The sequence below is a fragment of the Oryctolagus cuniculus genome, chromosome 11 (assembly GCF_051225735.1).
Source record: "Oryctolagus cuniculus isolate XC-2025 breed Fujian yellow rabbit chromosome 11, ASM5122573v1, whole genome shotgun sequence".
Lineage (NCBI taxonomy): Eukaryota > Metazoa > Chordata > Mammalia > Lagomorpha > Leporidae > Oryctolagus > Oryctolagus cuniculus.
Window position 1 is genome coordinate 90,825,047 of NC_142877.1, and position 18,030 is coordinate 90,843,076.

Genomic DNA, 18,030 nt, shown 5'->3' on the forward strand with positions numbered 1-18,030 from the left:
CGTTCTTTGTCCATTCTATATTAAAAGGACTAATCAATAATACTAAGATTGTCAAAGGAAACATATAAACAAAGTAAATGCAAAGCATGAATAGTAAGTAAACTGGTTACTACACTAAAAAATTTCACTTTTCTCTAAAAATATCTATCTGCTATTATTCATATATGTATGTGCTTGAGGACTTGGACCATGTTAAAAAAAATCTTTCTCTTGGACCTCTTACAAAATAAGTAATGAATGGCTACTATAAAGCTTAAGCAACTGTTTTCTTTACATTAAGTAAGATAACCTTTTTAAAAGATAACCTTTTTTAAAAATTGGGGCCAGCACCCTGGGCACAGTGGGTAAAATCGCTGCCTGCAGTGCTGGCATCCCATATAGGTGCCCGTTCAAGTCCTGGCTGCTTGACTTCCGATCCAGCTCTCTGCTATGGCCTGGAAAAACAGTAGAGGATGGCCCAAGTCCTTGGGCCCCAACCATGTAGAAGACCTGGAGGGAGCTCCTGGCTTTGGTTCAGCTCAGCTCCAGCCATTGTGGCCATTTGGGGAGTGAACCAGCAGATGGAAGACTTCTTTCTCTCTCTCTCTCTCTGCCTCTGCCTCTCTATAACTCTGTCTTTCAAATAAATAAATAAATCTTTTTAAAAAGTCACATTAAAAAAAAGAGTAATGGATATTCAATAAATTACTTTCATTTAGGATAATTTATCAAGAATGTTTTTGATATCTAAAGACAAAGGAAAACATCAAAAGTAAATTTTATTAACATCAAAGTTGTAAGGTTTTACTATTAGTCACAATGTAACAATGCTATCTATAAACTATGAACTATGGCACTATGAACTTTTTCAAAAGTCTTTGATTCTAAGGCTTGCTGTTCTGTTCACTTGCTTTTTTCCTTTGTTTCTTTTTTTAAGCCTGTTTCATACTCAGGACTGAACAAATAACACTCATTTATCTCTTCTTTAGGCTATTATTTTCATTAATTGAACTTGTAAAAGACTTTCAATAATATAGAAGAAATATCTCTAACATAGAAATTTCAGATTCAGACAACTCATTTCATAGTGATTTTTTTTAAAGGTTTGGAACAACTGAGTATACCTGAAGTTGCACTTCTTTTTCCTCTTTCTTGAGCCATTTGACGAATTTTTCTTTTCAAATCAAGTCGTTCTTCCTCTAGACTTTCAATCTGTGAAGTATGAATCATTAGTATTTCTCTTTAATTCAACCAAGAACACAGTCAAACACAACACTTGCCTCTTTCAAAAGAATCTGGTTTTCAGCTCTGTATTGCTGCTGTTTCAATCGCTTGCTGTTTCTAAATTCGGTTAAATCAATCATTGTTTTTGATTCAAGGCCTAAAATAGAAAGCAACACAATTAAAAGCTTAAAAACTTTCAAATGAAATACAAAAATGTCATATACCACTAAGCAACTGGTTATCATTCATCCAGCCATTAAGACTGAAGAACACAGACAGTATTTTTTGTGTGCAAGAATTTTTAAGATTTGAAGTATAACCCAAGTTAATATATTACTATAATTATTAATGGAATTCCTGACAAGAACATATCGGGATCTTTTTTCTCCATGTCATGCTGTTACAGAGATTCTATAATGTATTACAGAAGAGAAGCTTAGGAACAAATCAGAGTTGGGTGGCTTAATTCCTATTTTTAACTAGTACCTAAGTTGTAAGCATAATACTGTATTTATTTTTTGGCTTGTTATCAGGGGAATGAAATTATTTCAAATATTGTTCAGTATATTGCCTTGCACATAGCAATAAGTATTAATTTTAATATCAATTTTATTATCATTATTAGTTTTTTAGTGTGCTCATCTCCTAACTTGCTATCACTATGCATCTATACTCTAAAAAATATATATTAAAATGGTCTAATAAATATAGTTATAAACCAAGACTTGGAGACTTTAAAAAACAGATTTCTGGCGTTTGTGACAGCTACTTTTCAGAAGTCATCTTTAAGAACTGCCAGATTCCTGGCTATGATCTGATAGGTCAAGTTGATGAGAAGTCTAACTTGGGGTCCTAATATAAATCTGGGTTCTAATTAGATACTTTCCACAAATAATCTATATATAAAATATTTTCCTTTCCTTCCTTCACAGAAAAGTTTTTATAAATGGTCAATATAACTCTAAGAAAGCATTAACTGATATTTAGCAGGTATAATAAATTTAATATTTAGATTTTTATTTTTTTAAAGAAGCAACTTAGATTGGGCTGCAGTAATTTAACATTCACTGATGAATTTTATGAAATTAATATGTAAACTTTCATGCCATAATTATGAATTACTTCCTAGTGAATTGAAACCTCGTACTTAACTAAAATAAAACTTAAAGCATCCTAAAATCCGTAAAAGTCTTTAAAAGTCTTAAAAGGTTTATATAGTACTTCTCAAGGTTCTCATAATTCATCTGAAACAATAACATTCTGCAGACTAACATGGGTCATACAATCCCTACTTTTGTTGAAAAAATGCTAACTTCTGATATATTGTATTAATACAACTGACTTTCATTCTTAACTAAGCAGTAATTACTGAGGAGATATTAGACTGAATAAAAAAATTATTTATCTGCCCACCTATCATACCTACCCCATGAAATCCCCAATCCCATTTCAATCAGAGAGGCTCCATTTCATTCATTTTAAATGTTTTTCTAGAAATATATACTTGGAAAAAAAATCAACAATTTGAAAATAATAATAAGCAAAAAGCAAACCAAAAAAGACTTGAAAGAGTTGAGAAAACTATGTATCTTAAAAAAAAGCTTACCCATACGCTCTCTAAGTGCCTCATTTTCATCCAGGAAATCATTGATCTTCAATTCAAGTTTATTGATTTCCTTTGTCAATTCTTCAATCTCTTGATCTCTTATTTTAATTTGGTTTTTACAATTCTTTATCTCAACAACTGCATCTTCTAAACCATATACACCCTGAAAAATATCCAAACTAATATAAAGCATAATTTGAATAAATGTACCAAATTTGTGAATTTATTAGTAAGTCTAATGAGAAATGTACAATATCTATGATTTATATCACTACACGGTTTTTTTGGGGGGTGCTTTATAAATCCAGTAATAATAATGAAGGCATATAGAACAGCTGGAACTTCCAAGTACAACGTGCTAATGGCAAAGTGATTCAGAATGTTCTATATAAAACTCTTAACAAAATACTGGGAAAAAATCACATTAACAATACTAACAGAATATGTAAATCAATAGCTTCCTTATTTCATTGATAATCAGATCAATAAATATAAAAAATACAAAGCAGCTCATGTTGACATGGCAGGCAACAAAACTGTCCGTCTCATAAATTTTGTCAAAATAGCAAGTGATGTCACATCTACATGGTGGCACAACGGACACAGATAACAAAGAATCTAATCCTACTGCCTCACCAAAGCTGATGATCTGGGCAAACTCTTTTATCAAATTAATTAGGATAACCCTTATTAAAAGACGCTTATGTAATGTTTCTTAAATGGTATGCAGTAAATGGCACCAAACTGTGCGCAGCAAGAATAATTCTAAGCTCCTTGATTGACAAGATAAAAATACATACCGATTCATAATCTTTTAACCGCTTCAGAGCCTCAACTAATTCTTTATCCTTTTCCCTAGCATCAGCCTCAGCCAGCTCAGCTGTTCTCTCAGCCTCTTTAGTTTTCTCTTCTAAAATTTGTAGCTTTGACTGAATTTTCATATAATGAGTCTGTTGAGAAAGGGTAGAAGCACCTACAGGGTAAAACAAACATCATTTATTAATTTAGTTGACTATTCATTCTTTTAAATAACTCCTCAGTATTATACTACTAACAAAGCATCCTTAATGTTATAATTTTATATTTGTAACATGAAAGTTTGTTTTGGTTTTATTAAGAAAATTAACTAAAAAGCAAAGCTCAGTAAAACTGTCTTAGCTGAAAGGGTATGGATGATAGAAGGTTGTGGAACACTGTTTTATGAGGATTGATCATTGTGGAAGATAGCAGTTGTAATATTCAATGTCCCTTTTTTCCATTATAACAGAGGTATGGATGTTTGATAGGATACATGGTCATCCAAAACAAAGGCTAAATTTCCACTTACACTCCAGCAGCTAAGTGTGGTAATGTCATTCATCAGATATAAATACAAAATTCATGTGCAAATTTAGGAAATTTTTTTAATGTTTTCTTTTTTTTAAGATTTATTTATTTATTTATTGGAAAGGCAGAGTAACACAGAGAGAAGGAGAAATAGAGATAGAGATCTTCCATCCATCGGTTCACTCCCCAAACAGCAGCAATAGCTGGGAATGGATCAGGCTGAAGCCAGGAGCCAGGAACTATATCCTGGTCTCCTGTGTGCTTGGTAAGGCATCTTCTGTTGTTTTCCCAGGCTCATTACACAGGGAGCTGGATCAGAAGGAAAGCAGTTGGGACTCAACCAGCACTGCCAGTTCCCTCAGCAGTGGCTTAATCTGCTGTACCACAATGTCAGTCCCAGAAAATATTTTTTTAAAAATTTGCTTATTTTATTTTAAAGGCAGAGTTACAAAGAGAGATGGAGACAGGAACAGAGAGAGAGAGAGGGAAAGAGAGAGAGAGAGAAATCTTACATCCACTGTTAATACTCCCTAAATGGCCACAATAGCCAGGGCTGGGCCAGGCTGAAGCCAGGAACCATGAGCTTCATCAAGGTTTCCCACATGCGTGGGCCCAAATATTTGGGCCATCTTCTGCTGCTTTCCCAGGTGCATTAGCATGGAGCTGGATCAGAAGTGGAGCAGCTGATACTTAAACTGGTACCTACATGGGATGGCGGCAGCTTAGCCTACTGTACCATAATGCTGGCCCCAAGAAAATATTTTTTAAGAACAGTGAATACTTATTTCTCTTTCTTCCTTCCTGCTTGCTAGAATATGGATATGAAAGCTGGAATTCAATCTTTTTAGAACATGAGATGGAAACCACATTGTTGAAGTAGGTAGAGATATAACATGTAGAGTCCCTGATACTCAATAATTGTGCAGCTGTCACACCAATCCTCAACTAGTTGCTTCAATTTTGCTTTGTTTTTCTGTCATTTACAGGTAAATGTAATCATGAACTTTAAAAAAAAGCATCTAAATCTTCTTTTGTTTTCTATAACTAAATTGTTGCCCAACTAAAATATAATATTTTTATCATTCTGAAATGTTTTAATAAAGATTATTCTCCAATTCACCCATAACAAACATGTAAAATTATATAGGGCATATATGTACATTGGACTTATATTAAGCATTGGACTAAAAATGGGAGATCACACAACTTTTCTAAGAAATGAACCCTGCTCTCTGGAGCTAACAGCCTAGCTGTGACAGAGGCTGAGTAGTCCCCCAGTTTTGATTTTCCCTTACCTATAGCCCTCCACAACAAATACTTTATTTATTTGCTACATGCTCTTTGCCTCTTACCCACTCTTCATCTATCTTGCTGTTTAGATATAGATATGATGGTAAAGTTGTATTTTGGATGGGAAAGATCTAGACTGCCTAATTCTAGAGAATTACACAAATCTTTATTTCTCTACTATTCTTCAGATCTCTGCTTCTGATATCTAAACCTAATCTGAATGAGCTAACAAGTTAAATTCAGGCTATAGAGTTATAGAATATAGTCTATGACACATAGAGTCTATGGCTCTATGTGAGCTTTAGGGTTTAAATGATTACAGACAGTCTAAAGTGTCAATGGATGAGACCTCTTATTTGATAGCAGAGATTAACTGGCACTTTTTCTTCTAGTGACTGGAATGTGAGAAATTTTAATCAGCCTTATAAAACAGTTTAAACTGTCAAAGTATTCTAACAAACATAATATACAAACATAGAGAAATATTTAGAACTAGTGGGCCCTAATGCTGCTCATTATATATATTTCGTAAGTCTTCATTCTGATCATTCTCTATCTTCTCTTTCATCTAAGTTGTATCCTCACTTTCAGCTGGGAACCTTGCTTCCTTATTCACAAAAAAAAACAAACAAACAAACAAACAAAAAAAAGAACAAACAATCCACAGAGAACTTCTACAAGCTACTACTAACACAACTTCTACCCAGAATCCCAAATCTTCATCTATACACTCTACCTTCTTTCCTGTCATTATGGAATAACTCTGTGTTTCCAGTGAAGGCCAAATTCTTCACTGGTACGCTAAATTCCACCCTACTGCCTTCTAAGGTACTGCTTCAAAAGTTCTTCTTTCCCTCTGGAGTCTGCTTCATTCAATTATCAATTGATTTTTTTAAATGGAGCAATCCTATTAACCTAGATGCATGAGTTATTTCTTACATCTTAAAGAGCAAAACATTTTCTTACTATCTCTTTCCTTTCAGGAAGGTCATTTCCCCCTTTCATTTATGGAAACAGTCCTGAAAAGAGTCCTACATTTCTTCTCTCCATTTCATCTCTACCCAACTTCTCTTGAACCAAAAACAACTACTGCTAAGCCCAACAATCAATTTTCAGTACTCATCTACATCAATCCACAGCAATAACCACAGCTCTGAACAGCTGCTAATTCTTCCTTGCTGAAATTTCTTGGGTGATTTTTCAGGACTCTTCATGCCCCTGTTTTCCTCTCATGTCTGTGACCATTCCTTTTCAGTCTCCTTTGACGGCTCTTTATTATCTCCCTAACCTCCAAAATAGAAGTATTCTAGGCTTCACTCTCTAGATTTTTCTTATATTCATTTCCTTGATGATCTTACCCAACTTCATGACTTCAAATACCACTTTGATGGAGATGGTTCCCAAATTTTATCTTTAGCTTAGATTGTTCTCTTGAACTTCAGACTTTATATATAAATGCCTATTCAACATCTTCATTTAGATGTCTAATAATCATCTCAAACTTAACGTGTCTAAATCTGCTCATCTTACGACCCTCTCTAGTGTTTATAGCACTCAAAAGTCCTGATAAGTCTTTCATATCGAACAAAGCAAATTCACTTTTGACCACCTTCCAAATGTATCCAGAACTGGCAACTAACCTTATAATTCCACTGCTACCATCATGCTCCAAATCACCTTCACCTCTCTCCAGATTATTACAATAGTTGTATAAGTCTCCCCATTTCTGTTCTTACTACTACCACAGCATACTGCAGAAACAGCCTAAGTCAAATTATATCCCGCCTATCTTCAGAAAATTTCTCTGATGCTCCCTCTTATAAACCAAAGGCCTTAAAAGGAACTAATAGGTCCCGCATTATATGGCCTCGGGTTATGTCTTTGATCTTATTTCCTATTACTGCCCTGTTTGCTCACTACATTCTAGCCAAAAAGATTTCTTTATTTTTCATTACACATGGTTGGTACACTCCTGCTTCAGTTTCTTTGAATTTATTCCCACTGCTTAGAGCTATCTACATGATTCACTCCCTATTTCCTTTAAGTCCTTGTTCAATTATCTCCTCAGTCAGGCCTTTGCCTCATTATCTAAATACTCTATCTCCAAACACAACTACCACAACAACACTTAAACATACACACAAATACATCCTATATCCCCTTCATATTTTATTTTTTCATCTTCAGCAATTATAATAAACTGTCCAAGAATTTACCAAGAATCATTTAGCATGTTCTGATGTAACTACAATAGGCAGTGCTAAGGAAACATAACATGTGAGGGTTATATTCAGAATGTTTGATAGGCAAGGTATTATGACTCAGGATAAGGAGAATACAGGAAGGCATTAATTCGGGTAAAATTAATTCAAGTGCTTATACTTACAGATCAAATTTCTTCTGAAAACTATCTGTAATATTGCTACATAATCAAAATTTTATTCTCCATTTTTTGCAAGTTATAAAAAGAAAATTAAATTAAGATACTCAAGTATATCACTATTCATCATTTCTTTCATATAACCACTCATTTAATAAAGGATAATGTGATTCTCAACAAAGGAGATAAATGATACAAAACACACTCAAATATATGGTAATTAAAATATTATGTACAATTTTTAAGCACAATAGAACTGAAATTTGAAACTGAATAATATATTTGTTGACATGAGATGATCTCAATTTAATAAAAGTTTTAAAACAATGATATGTAATTTTATATACTTATAAAGTATTGAATTACCTTTGTTTCTTTGGAGTTCATTTTTCAAATCTTCAATGATAAAAGTATTTTTTTCCATTTCTTTCGTATATTGCTCTACTTGTTCAGTTAGCATCTTAATTTGACTATCTCGTTCCTGTATACCCTATAAGATATTTTTAAAATATTATATCTCCCTTCATGAATATTAACATATAGAGTTAAAAAAAAAAAAAGGGGGTAAGTCCTGTTTTTTTCCAACAAGTCTGTAGAGCATACTTTCTTTTGGGTAAAACTATTTTACTATTTTGTACATATCTACTGAACTACATAATGTCAGGTACACTGCTGTCACTCTACTACTTAAAGATGGATATAATGGTCAACACTGTGGCGAACAGGAATGCCAGACTTTCCTAATGTTTGTGGCATTTTGTAACTCCTTATTTTACTTTCATCATCTATTCAATTCTGTATTTTTTTACCATCTTGTATGTTTGTGTTTTGCCCTGTGATTTCTCTTTTACTCAACTTAGCTTTTTTCCCTTTAGTATTTCAATCAAAACTACTCTCCCCTATAATTGATTTTCTTCCTCAAGTAATTTTCAGATTTCCTTCTTTCTTTTGCATTATGCTTCAGACACAGATGATCAGAGTGTGACTTCTTTTGATACAGTACAATTTTACCAAAAATAAAATTTGTAGGTAGTATAAATTATAATACTTTTAGATTATGTCATATTATTTATGGTATGTCAGTACAAGATATAATCAAATGAACTTTAATAAATAGAATACTGTGATTCCAAAATTTCTATTTTTAATGTTTTCTTATTAAATAAGTACTAACCACAAAAATGTATTACCCAAAGAAAATAATTATATCCCCAACTCTAACCTTAACTTTAAACTTATTTCTGTTTTCTTGGGTCTAAATGGTATAAGAAATTTCAAAAGACTTTGTTATGTACCGAGGAATATATAACTTGAAATCAGGTAAGGTGAAGCAATAAATAAGACACAGGTCAGAGTTTCAACTTTAATAAAATTAGCTGATAAACAAAATTCTGTATATATTTTACCTGTTGTAGAGCCATAACATTACTTTTATCAGCATCAAGCTGGGCATTTTTAAGTTTCTCCCTGAGATTATGTAACATTTGCTGATATTCAATAATCTCATCATCTTTAGAAGATAAAATTGACTAGAAGCAGAGAAAACAAAAATTTAGATGTAAAAGACAACAAAAAAGAGACTCTTTAATTATGACACAAAGGCAAAAAACCATGAAAATAATAAATTTAACTACCTAATAAAAAGAGAAATACATCATATAAAGAGAAAAACACTATAAAGCCAAAAGACAAGTGACAAATCAGAGGAATATATTTTCAACTTATATAAAACTATACTTGAGGCAATTTATTCTACTGTTACATTTCCAAAACAACATATATGCAAAGAAATTCATTAAAGCAGTGTATTTATTTTATTTTATTCTATTTATTTATTTATTTGACAATCAGAGTTAGACAGTGAGAGTGAGAGAGAGAGAGAGAGAGAGAGAGAGAAAGGTCTTCCTTCCGTTGGTTTACCCCCCAAATGGCTGCTGTATTAACATAAAAATTTGGAAACATCCCAATTCATTTATGTACTATGTATGGCTAACTTTCATGCTATGTACCAGCAGAGTTGAACAGTTATACCAGAGACCAGAGGGCTTAAAATATTTACTTTGTTACTGTTTACATAAAATTTACTGACCTCTGATTGACTCTATAGGCTTCATTCCCATTGCTACTGCTTTTTTTTTAAATGTAGTTTATCTGAGTGCTTCATGTGATAATTGCCAAGAAAATATAATATGAAATTTGTCAAAGAATGATTCTGGAGTGGATGGCTTTTAAAATTAGAATTATTTATCCAGAATCATCTCAGATTTTTTTTAATATACAACCATCAGAAACCCAGCTTCTGATATGGAAATACGGGAAATTTGGCTGAGGTTGGAGACGGGTAAAGAAGAGAGATCATTTTGATAAGGCTTCCCAAGTGATTGTGATCAATCTCCTCCCTTACTCTTTCTCACACGTTACTCTGACATGGAAAACAAAGATGCAAAAAGTAAGTAAACCTGGAACAACATAACTTGGAAGACACGGTAACTATGAGTGATGTGAAAAAAATTAAAGTTTACTTAGAATCATATTTTAATTAACAAATATATGGATTTGGAAGAGTTATTCAAGAACAACTTATCCAGAGGACCCCTTAGGACAGCTTTAGACATTTTCTAGCTAAGACATATAACAAACTTTAAAATAAAACCCTAAGAAGTGTTATTAACTAGTATAAGAACTTTAAACAAAAAACTGCCACTTCAATCTAAAATAGGGAATGAAAAAGTTACAGTATGAATTGAGAAAAGTACCTTCCATTCTTCTACTTTTGCATTGACAGCTATCATGATTGGATCATCTTCTTCATTTTTTGCTTTCAGAAGATCTGTAAGCTCTTGCACCTAAAAAGCAATAATGATTTCAAGAATTGTTGCAAATTGGCATAATATAAATACATTACTCTTGTATACATGTAAGAAGAATATTACTGAAGTAGTCCTATAATTAAAGGTGACATTTAATAGTTTATTCAACTTCATACTTACATAGTTACCTTTATTTACCAGAAAGTTGTATTTTTAAACAGTATGCTACTTTAAAATAAGATTATTCCCACAGAAATACTGAACAATGTAATTGTTTCTAACTTTGTAACATATTTACTTGAAGATATAAAATTAAGCCTTTATGATCCATAAGAGCTTTATGAATCTTTAACAGAAAATCTCCATAAATATGAGCTTTGCAGAACTGCTGTATACACATTCATCCAGTTATCATTTAAATAAATCCTAGACAGCTAGAACACAAGGTGTTTATGAGGTGACTACAGAAACACATGTGGACACATATATCAACCAGGCAATATATTATAGCATTAAAATAACAGACAAAAACTCACATCCCAGAAAACTACTTTCCAGTTTCAAATAAACAGTATGAGACAATATAAAGCCTGTGTAAATAAGTCATTTTAACAATCATTCTTACTTGAAGTCGATAATGTTCATTTTCTTTTTTTAACTGGTCCATTATAGTATCTGTCTGATGCACAATGGATTTCATCCTATTATATTCATCAGTCATCTTCTCCATTTCCTGTACAGACTCTTCTAGATTTTTTCTCATTTCTTCATTCTGAACTTCAATTTTCTCATTAGCTTCTGTTAAAGTCTAAAAAAGTTAAAGATACCATATTTAAAAAACAATTTTAAGGAACTAAAATTTAAACTCCATCACTGAAATTAAATGGAGATATAAATGTCCACTGGAGAACAGCGAATTCTTTATAGACCTTTAGTGTGAATTGACACTGACCACTTAAGTCAAATTAAATATCAAGCAATTTATATTTATGGATTCTAATTATTATTAATATTTAAGATAAGCACATATAAAAAGAATAAATCAAGAACTGTTATTTCCAGGAGAAGTTAACAAGTTTTACAAGTATATAGTTGCAAGTTTATACTACAGAATTTACATGTAGGGCTAAATACTAGAGCGGCAGTATAATAAAATTAAAGTTTTTACAAGGCCATTTCCCTGAAGTGACTTCTACCCACTTTACCTGAATTTCATCCAGATACTGGACAAGTTCATAGTTCTTTTTAGACAACTGAGATCGATAATCACTGTCTTCTCCTCTTCTTGATAACAGTGTTTCTTTTTGTGAATCTATTTGTTTTTGGTAGTCGATAATATCCTGACGCAGCTGTTCATTCTGAAGGTACACCAAGTGCAACGTTGAATTAAGAAACTACCCAGGACAACAAATTGCATTCTCTAACTAATGTTCTGAGAATATACCTTTACATTCCCAAAGTTTCACTACCCTTAGTGTCTCACCTTTTTCTTTAGACGTTTGTTCTCCAGAAAAGAACAGGAAAAAAAGTAATTAGAAATGAGAGAAGCAATAAATAACTAAAAGTAATAAGGGAATTAAAGGAAAAAAGAGAAATTTAAGAGAATGAAATATATTATTTTAGATAACCAAAAGTGTAAGACTATTAATTATCATCCAAAACAAAGAACATTTTGTTTATGTTAAAATTATAAGAATGCCTATAAGAGTAAACAATGTACAAATAATATCAGGCTCAGAAGAACCAAATAATAAATTTTTAAAGATCTCATGAAAAAGCAAAAATTGTTAAACAATACTAGATAAAATGAGAGAAATAAGAACAGAAAATCAGTCATATTCAGTTAGCAAACAGGCAAAGAATGTTTATAGATCAGAAAGAAAGCTTTGCTCATACAGATTTAAAAGATAAATATGGTACTGAATAGTCTCATGTTTTATTTACTAATTCCTTGAGATGAAGTTATATCACAAAATCACTCATTTTGAAAATATCACTTAGAAGACTCCAGTTCTGGTCACCATGTAAACTTTTTTTTTTAAGAAATATCAGTGGAATCACTACAATTTTTTACCAACCTCTCTTCTTAATTTGCTGTTTTCATTTTCTGCCTCCTCATTGCGAAGAGCCAACTAAAATAGTAAAAAAAAAGTGAATAAGAAAAATTCAGCAATAATTCAACATAAAGTCAGGTTTTCAGCCAGTTAGTTTATATTCTAAACCCTCTCCAATAAAGTAAAAAAAACATTTAACTTCTAAGGACTTCTATCAACATAAAACATAAATAATAAGTCAATATTTTTGAAAACTAAGGATTAGGAAGGATAAACACAGAAAGAAAATTACACACAAAGAAATTGTAGGGGCTAGTGTTGTGGTGTAGTGAGTGAAGCAGCTGCCTGCCACGCTGGCATCCTATATGTAAGTTGGTCCCTGTCTCAATTCCTCCACTTCTGATGAGGCTCCCTACCAACCACCTGGGAAAAGCAGCAGAGGATGGCCCAGGAGCTTGGGCCCCTGCTATCCACATGGGAGACAAGGAGGAAGCACCTGGCTCTTGGCTTCAGCCTGGCCCAGTCCTGGCCATTGAAGCCTGATGAGGGAGTCAGCAGATAGAAGATCTCTCTTTTTTCTCCTTTCTGACTCTTCCTTCTCTCACTGTAATTCTGACTTTCAAATAAATAAATAAATCTTTTATTTGAAAAAAGAATGAATTTTAACTAAAAAATATAGAAGTAAACAAATCATTGTCCCCAAAGCACCTCAAAACTAAAATGAGTGGTTGTCTGTAAAGATCTTTATATTTTGTTGTTCTTGTCTCATGGCTAGAATACTCTTGCTCTCAGTGAATATTAAATCAGAAATACGAAGTAATCCAACATAATCATTAATAGAAGTCATCTGAAATCAGATTGCACTAGGTTTATATCCCTGGTCAATCAATTTCTAGTAAAACATGAACAAGTCACTTCATCTATTAAATCCACTTTTCCTATCTCATCTCAGATCAGCACAGCTCCGGCTGTTGCGGCCAACTGGGGAGTGAACCATTGGATAGAAGACCTCTCTCTTTCTCTCTCTCTGCCTCTCCTCGCTCTGTGTAACTCTGACTTTCAAATAAATAAATAAATCTTAAGAAAAAAAGAAGAAACCAATGCTGCCAACATCTGCACTTCACACCCTCAGTTTTCAGAACTGTGACAGTAGATTTCTGTTATTAAACCACACAGTTTATGCTAAAAAAAGTTAAAATTATAATTATGAAATAAATGCAATGTAAGACTTGGAGTATATTTTCTAAGCTCCTTTGATTGTCCAAGAATATTATAGAGATCTTGATTAACATAAAATTTTAAGTTGAGCAAGCATATAAAAATTATGAGTAAATAATTTTTATGAGCATATAAGAATTATGGGGAATGAACCAGCAGGTGGAAGACCTCCCTCTCTTTCTTTCCTCTGCCTCTACTTCTCTCTTTCTCTGTATAACTCTAACTTTCAAATAAATAAATAAAATCTTTAAAAAAATAATTAAATAAGAAGTATATAAATTTTTTAGCATAATGCTCAATGAATGTAACAGCAAAAACTTAGTGTGTTGTTTTCCACACAAAATTGATTTCACCATATCCATCCTTTAAAAAAGGTATTGTTTCATAACCATAATATAACTAATATGCCAAAAATTTTAAAATTGATTGAATAATCTTGTCCATTATCAATTTTCCTCTGTTGTCTCAATAATTTCCTTTGTAGACTCTTAATAATAACCAAGCTTCCGCAAGGCTCACATACTGATGATTCTTCATCATAGACTTTAAAATACAGTTTCATGGCCGGCGCCGCGGCTCACTAGGCTAATCCTCCGCCTAGCAGCGCCGGCACACCAGGTTCTAGTCCCGGTCGGGGCGCCGGAATCTGTCCCGGTTGCCCCTCTTCCAGGCCAGCCCTCTGCTGTGGCCAGGGAGTGCAGTGGAGGATGGCCCAGGTGCTTGGGCCCTGCACCCCATGGGAGACCAGGAAAAGCACCTGGCTCCTGGCTCCTGCCATCGGATCAGCGCGGTGCGCCGGCGGCAGCGCGCAGGCCGCGGCGGCCATTGGAGGGTGAACCAACGGCAAAGGAAGACCTTTCTCTCTGTCTCTCTCTCTTACTGTCCACTCCGCCTGTAAAAAAAAAAAAAAAAAAAAAAAAATACAGTTTCATACCATAATTATCTTATATTCTTTTTAAATAAAGGATAAAATAAGAAAAAAGAAAGGTTGTAAAGGAAATTGGTTTTAGTGCATAGATTTTAAAAATCTAAATTATTGTACTTGTGTACTGGAGAAACAACTAGAACAACAACTTGTGGAACAACTGTGCATTCTTAGAATCTTCTGCAAAATCAAAAATAAATATTAATGAGATCTTTTATGAAATAGTGCAGCAAATTTAAAGAGAAACCCCAGTGCCTGGGAAGGCCTACCAAAAGTCATCATGTCAGCTGCTTTAATATACTAAATGTGTTGTAGCTCTGAGTCAGGTCTGAAGAACTGTCACCCAACTCAACAGCGCCAGAATTCCAACTTTGTTAAACCTACCAACATCTTAAATGGACTTTCCTGGGATGATACACTTTAAGAGGCAGATGAAAGCTATTGTATCAGTTTGCACATTCTAATCACTTTCCAGTATCACAAGAGAGGTTCTTACTTATAAATAGCCCTAGAGTATACAGCTGGTAAACCAGAGGCTACATTCAGTATTATAGCTAAGAGACATTCTTCATTCACCAATATTGTACATGTATGAAAATGGTGTGTTGTATATTTTAACACACCCATACTTTGTATTGGAGTACAATAATGTAAACCCTAAAAGCACCACTATTTTAGCATAACAAAACAAAGCCCAAGGAGCTCTTATATAGACTACTCTAGATAGCTTTGCTTGATACTTGTAACTTATTGTAATTTTTTGAAGAAATTCAAGATCATTATCATCATATTGTACAAAATAAGCACTTTAATTAACACAGTCATATAGTTTTTTAAAACTTTTAAAAAAGCCTGTGGTGACAAAGATCTTGTCTTTAAAATATGACAGTCCTTTCACTATAATGTCTTGAAGACACTACCTTTACTATCCATTGAGAAAGAAATGCTCAGACTTTTCAATTCTCTTGGTAGGGGTTTCTTTTTTTGTTTACATAGGGAATGATTTTTAATGTTGTGCATACAGTGGGGGTCTACAACAAGTTGCAAACAACTTTTTAATCATTTAACAGTTTTTGTCAATCATTTTCAGGCTTCTGAAGCTGTAGATTCTCACTGTGAATCCCTTGTTTGCTCATGCATAGGTGTATCTGCGATATCAAATATACAGGGTTTAGCACTTTTGCCTGTTATATTGTTTCATATGTGCGATATTTTGGTTGAGATGTTAAATGGTGGGCCAGTCCTGTGGATGTGAAAGTGGGAAGTAATTGTAATCATGTGTAATTGGTCAGAAGGCGTAATTAATTATTAATTATTATATGCAGTAATTATTGATATTGTATTTAACAATGCCCTGTTGCTTTGTATGCATTAACATTTGGGTGTAAAGATTGTGTGTCTATTCAACAGGAAGCCACAGTATTTAAATTGACAAACCTAACGTTACAACTACTTTAAGGTAGACAAATGTAAACTATAAGCCTTAATTAAAGTGGTGCAATTTTGTGTAACTTTACATCAGTATTTCAATAAATTTGGATTGTCACGCAAGGGCTTTCATTATTTAAAAAAAAAAAAAGAAGAAGAAAAAGAAGAAGAATGGGAATACTTTTCCTTACAAACTAATTCATGATATAGTGTCTTACACAGCAATATTATCTGACAATCATTGTGGTTTACTTAAAATTTTTAACTCCATTTCTCGGAGCATAACAAATAAAGATTATGAGAATATGCCACAAAAAAGCTTCTAGGCATGAGGGCTGGGACAGTGTCCACCATGAGGGACCACAGCAGCATGGTGCCTATTCAAAGTTTATGGTCAGTTGAGGCAAAATAAGAAACAACTTATTTTCACACAGAAAATACAAATTTATCTGCAAAGATTATGTTATTTTCCCTAAAATTAAATTTAGGTAAATATTGCATGATTTTTAACAAAAAAATAACATGAGATAAAAAATTATGTTGCAAAATGATTATAATATGAATTGATTTATAAAATGTTAGTGTTAACACAAATTGTCAAGAACCTATATATTACATAAAACAAAGAAATTAATTAACCATATGGAAAGCATAAATTAAAGATTCATTTCCAAATCAACTACTAACACAGGCACATTAAACAGATGTAACTTTGTAACCAAAATAAACTACGGCAGCAAGAAAATCACCTGTTTTTTAATACTTACTAATGTTATCATACCAATATTCAAAACTATCAATTTGATGTATGTGATTTCAATGTCCTGAGAAAAACATTCTTCCAAATATAAAGAATTAATCTCCAAGCCACACTAGAAGTACTGAGCCCCTATATTTTAAAGATGTAATGACAACAGTGATATACAACCTTAGACAGTGAACAAATTTCTATAAACATAACATATATTATAGAAACTGATAATATAACCAATAATTATAAGAAGCAAAATCAGTTATTCTACAAAGATAACATGAACAGTTAAGATTCACTGAAAAAAAAAAAATGTGCCTTACTTGTTCATTGACTTTCTTCTCTTTGTCCAACTCTTTCTCCATATCCTCTAATTCTCTGTCTTTTTGTTCCAACTGCTTTTCAAGTTGGCGAATTTCATCACGTAAAAACCGAGTGTCCCGTCCACCAGCAGACTGCTGAGCCATCTTAAATAAAGCAAAAGTATCAATCATCCCATTATATGTGGAAGTTCGAATGAATTAACAACAAGCAAACAATTCTCTTGTCTTTCAATTTTCATTATCCTTCAGCACCAGATGTTTAAAAGCTTACTAGCTAAAGGACGATTTTTTAAAGGATTTGGCTTATTTAAGCTTTAGTTCACAGGCTGACAACTGCTTAAGCTTTTCTTAAGCCATCCAGAGCTACAAACAATTGACTATTAACCACTCAGGGTCTGTTATAACTACTGAGTCACAGTTTTAGTTTTATGGACTCTACTGCAAAGACACAAAATGTATTTGATGAACTACCAAGATTTCTCCTGAGCCTTTCAAAACCAGGCTCCAAACTACAAGGGCTTCTACCCTAGTCACTGATCCCTGATGCTCTTAACCGGCTCTTTCTCTCACATTATGGACCATTTAGACCACTATTATCCAACAGGACATCCTAGAATATGGAAATGTTCTCTACACTGTCTAAAGCAGTAGCTACCATTCACATACAGATACTGAGTACTTGAAATGTGGCTAGTACAACTGAAGAACTGAATTTT

At 33.0% G+C, this 18,030-nt stretch overlaps 1 protein-coding gene across 9 annotated transcripts in view; it reads right to left on the bottom strand.

Moving 5' to 3' along the window:
* The window catches only part of CEP290 (centrosomal protein 290), a 91,136-nt gene that overhangs the window by 69,366 nt on the left and 3,740 nt on the right, over positions 1–18,030 (bottom strand). For 7 of the 9 annotated variants that reach the window (XR_016216230.1, XM_089307553.1, XM_089307552.1 and 4 more), the window contains exons 6-16: positions 17,315–17,458; positions 12,694–12,747; positions 11,821–11,973; positions 11,241–11,423; positions 10,562–10,651; positions 9,212–9,334; positions 8,172–8,295; positions 3,610–3,782; positions 2,810–2,972; positions 1,260–1,360; positions 1,104–1,191 (exon numbers count right to left, since the gene is read on the bottom strand). Coding sequence is in view for 8 of the 9 variants with exons in the window: in XM_089307553.1 (XP_089163679.1) it covers positions 1,104–1,191; positions 1,260–1,360; positions 2,810–2,972; positions 3,610–3,782; positions 8,172–8,295; positions 9,212–9,334; positions 10,562–10,651; positions 11,241–11,423; positions 11,821–11,973; positions 12,694–12,747; positions 17,315–17,458 (1,396 nt within the window). In the remaining variant the exon portion in view is untranslated. Of the gene's footprint in view, positions 1–1,103; positions 1,192–1,259; positions 1,361–2,809; positions 2,989–3,609; positions 3,783–8,171; positions 8,296–9,211; positions 9,335–10,561; positions 10,652–11,240; positions 11,424–11,820; positions 11,974–12,693; positions 12,748–17,314; positions 17,459–18,030 lie in introns of those variants that run through there. The other 2 variants (XM_089307556.1, XM_089307555.1) reach the window with 1 other exon arrangement.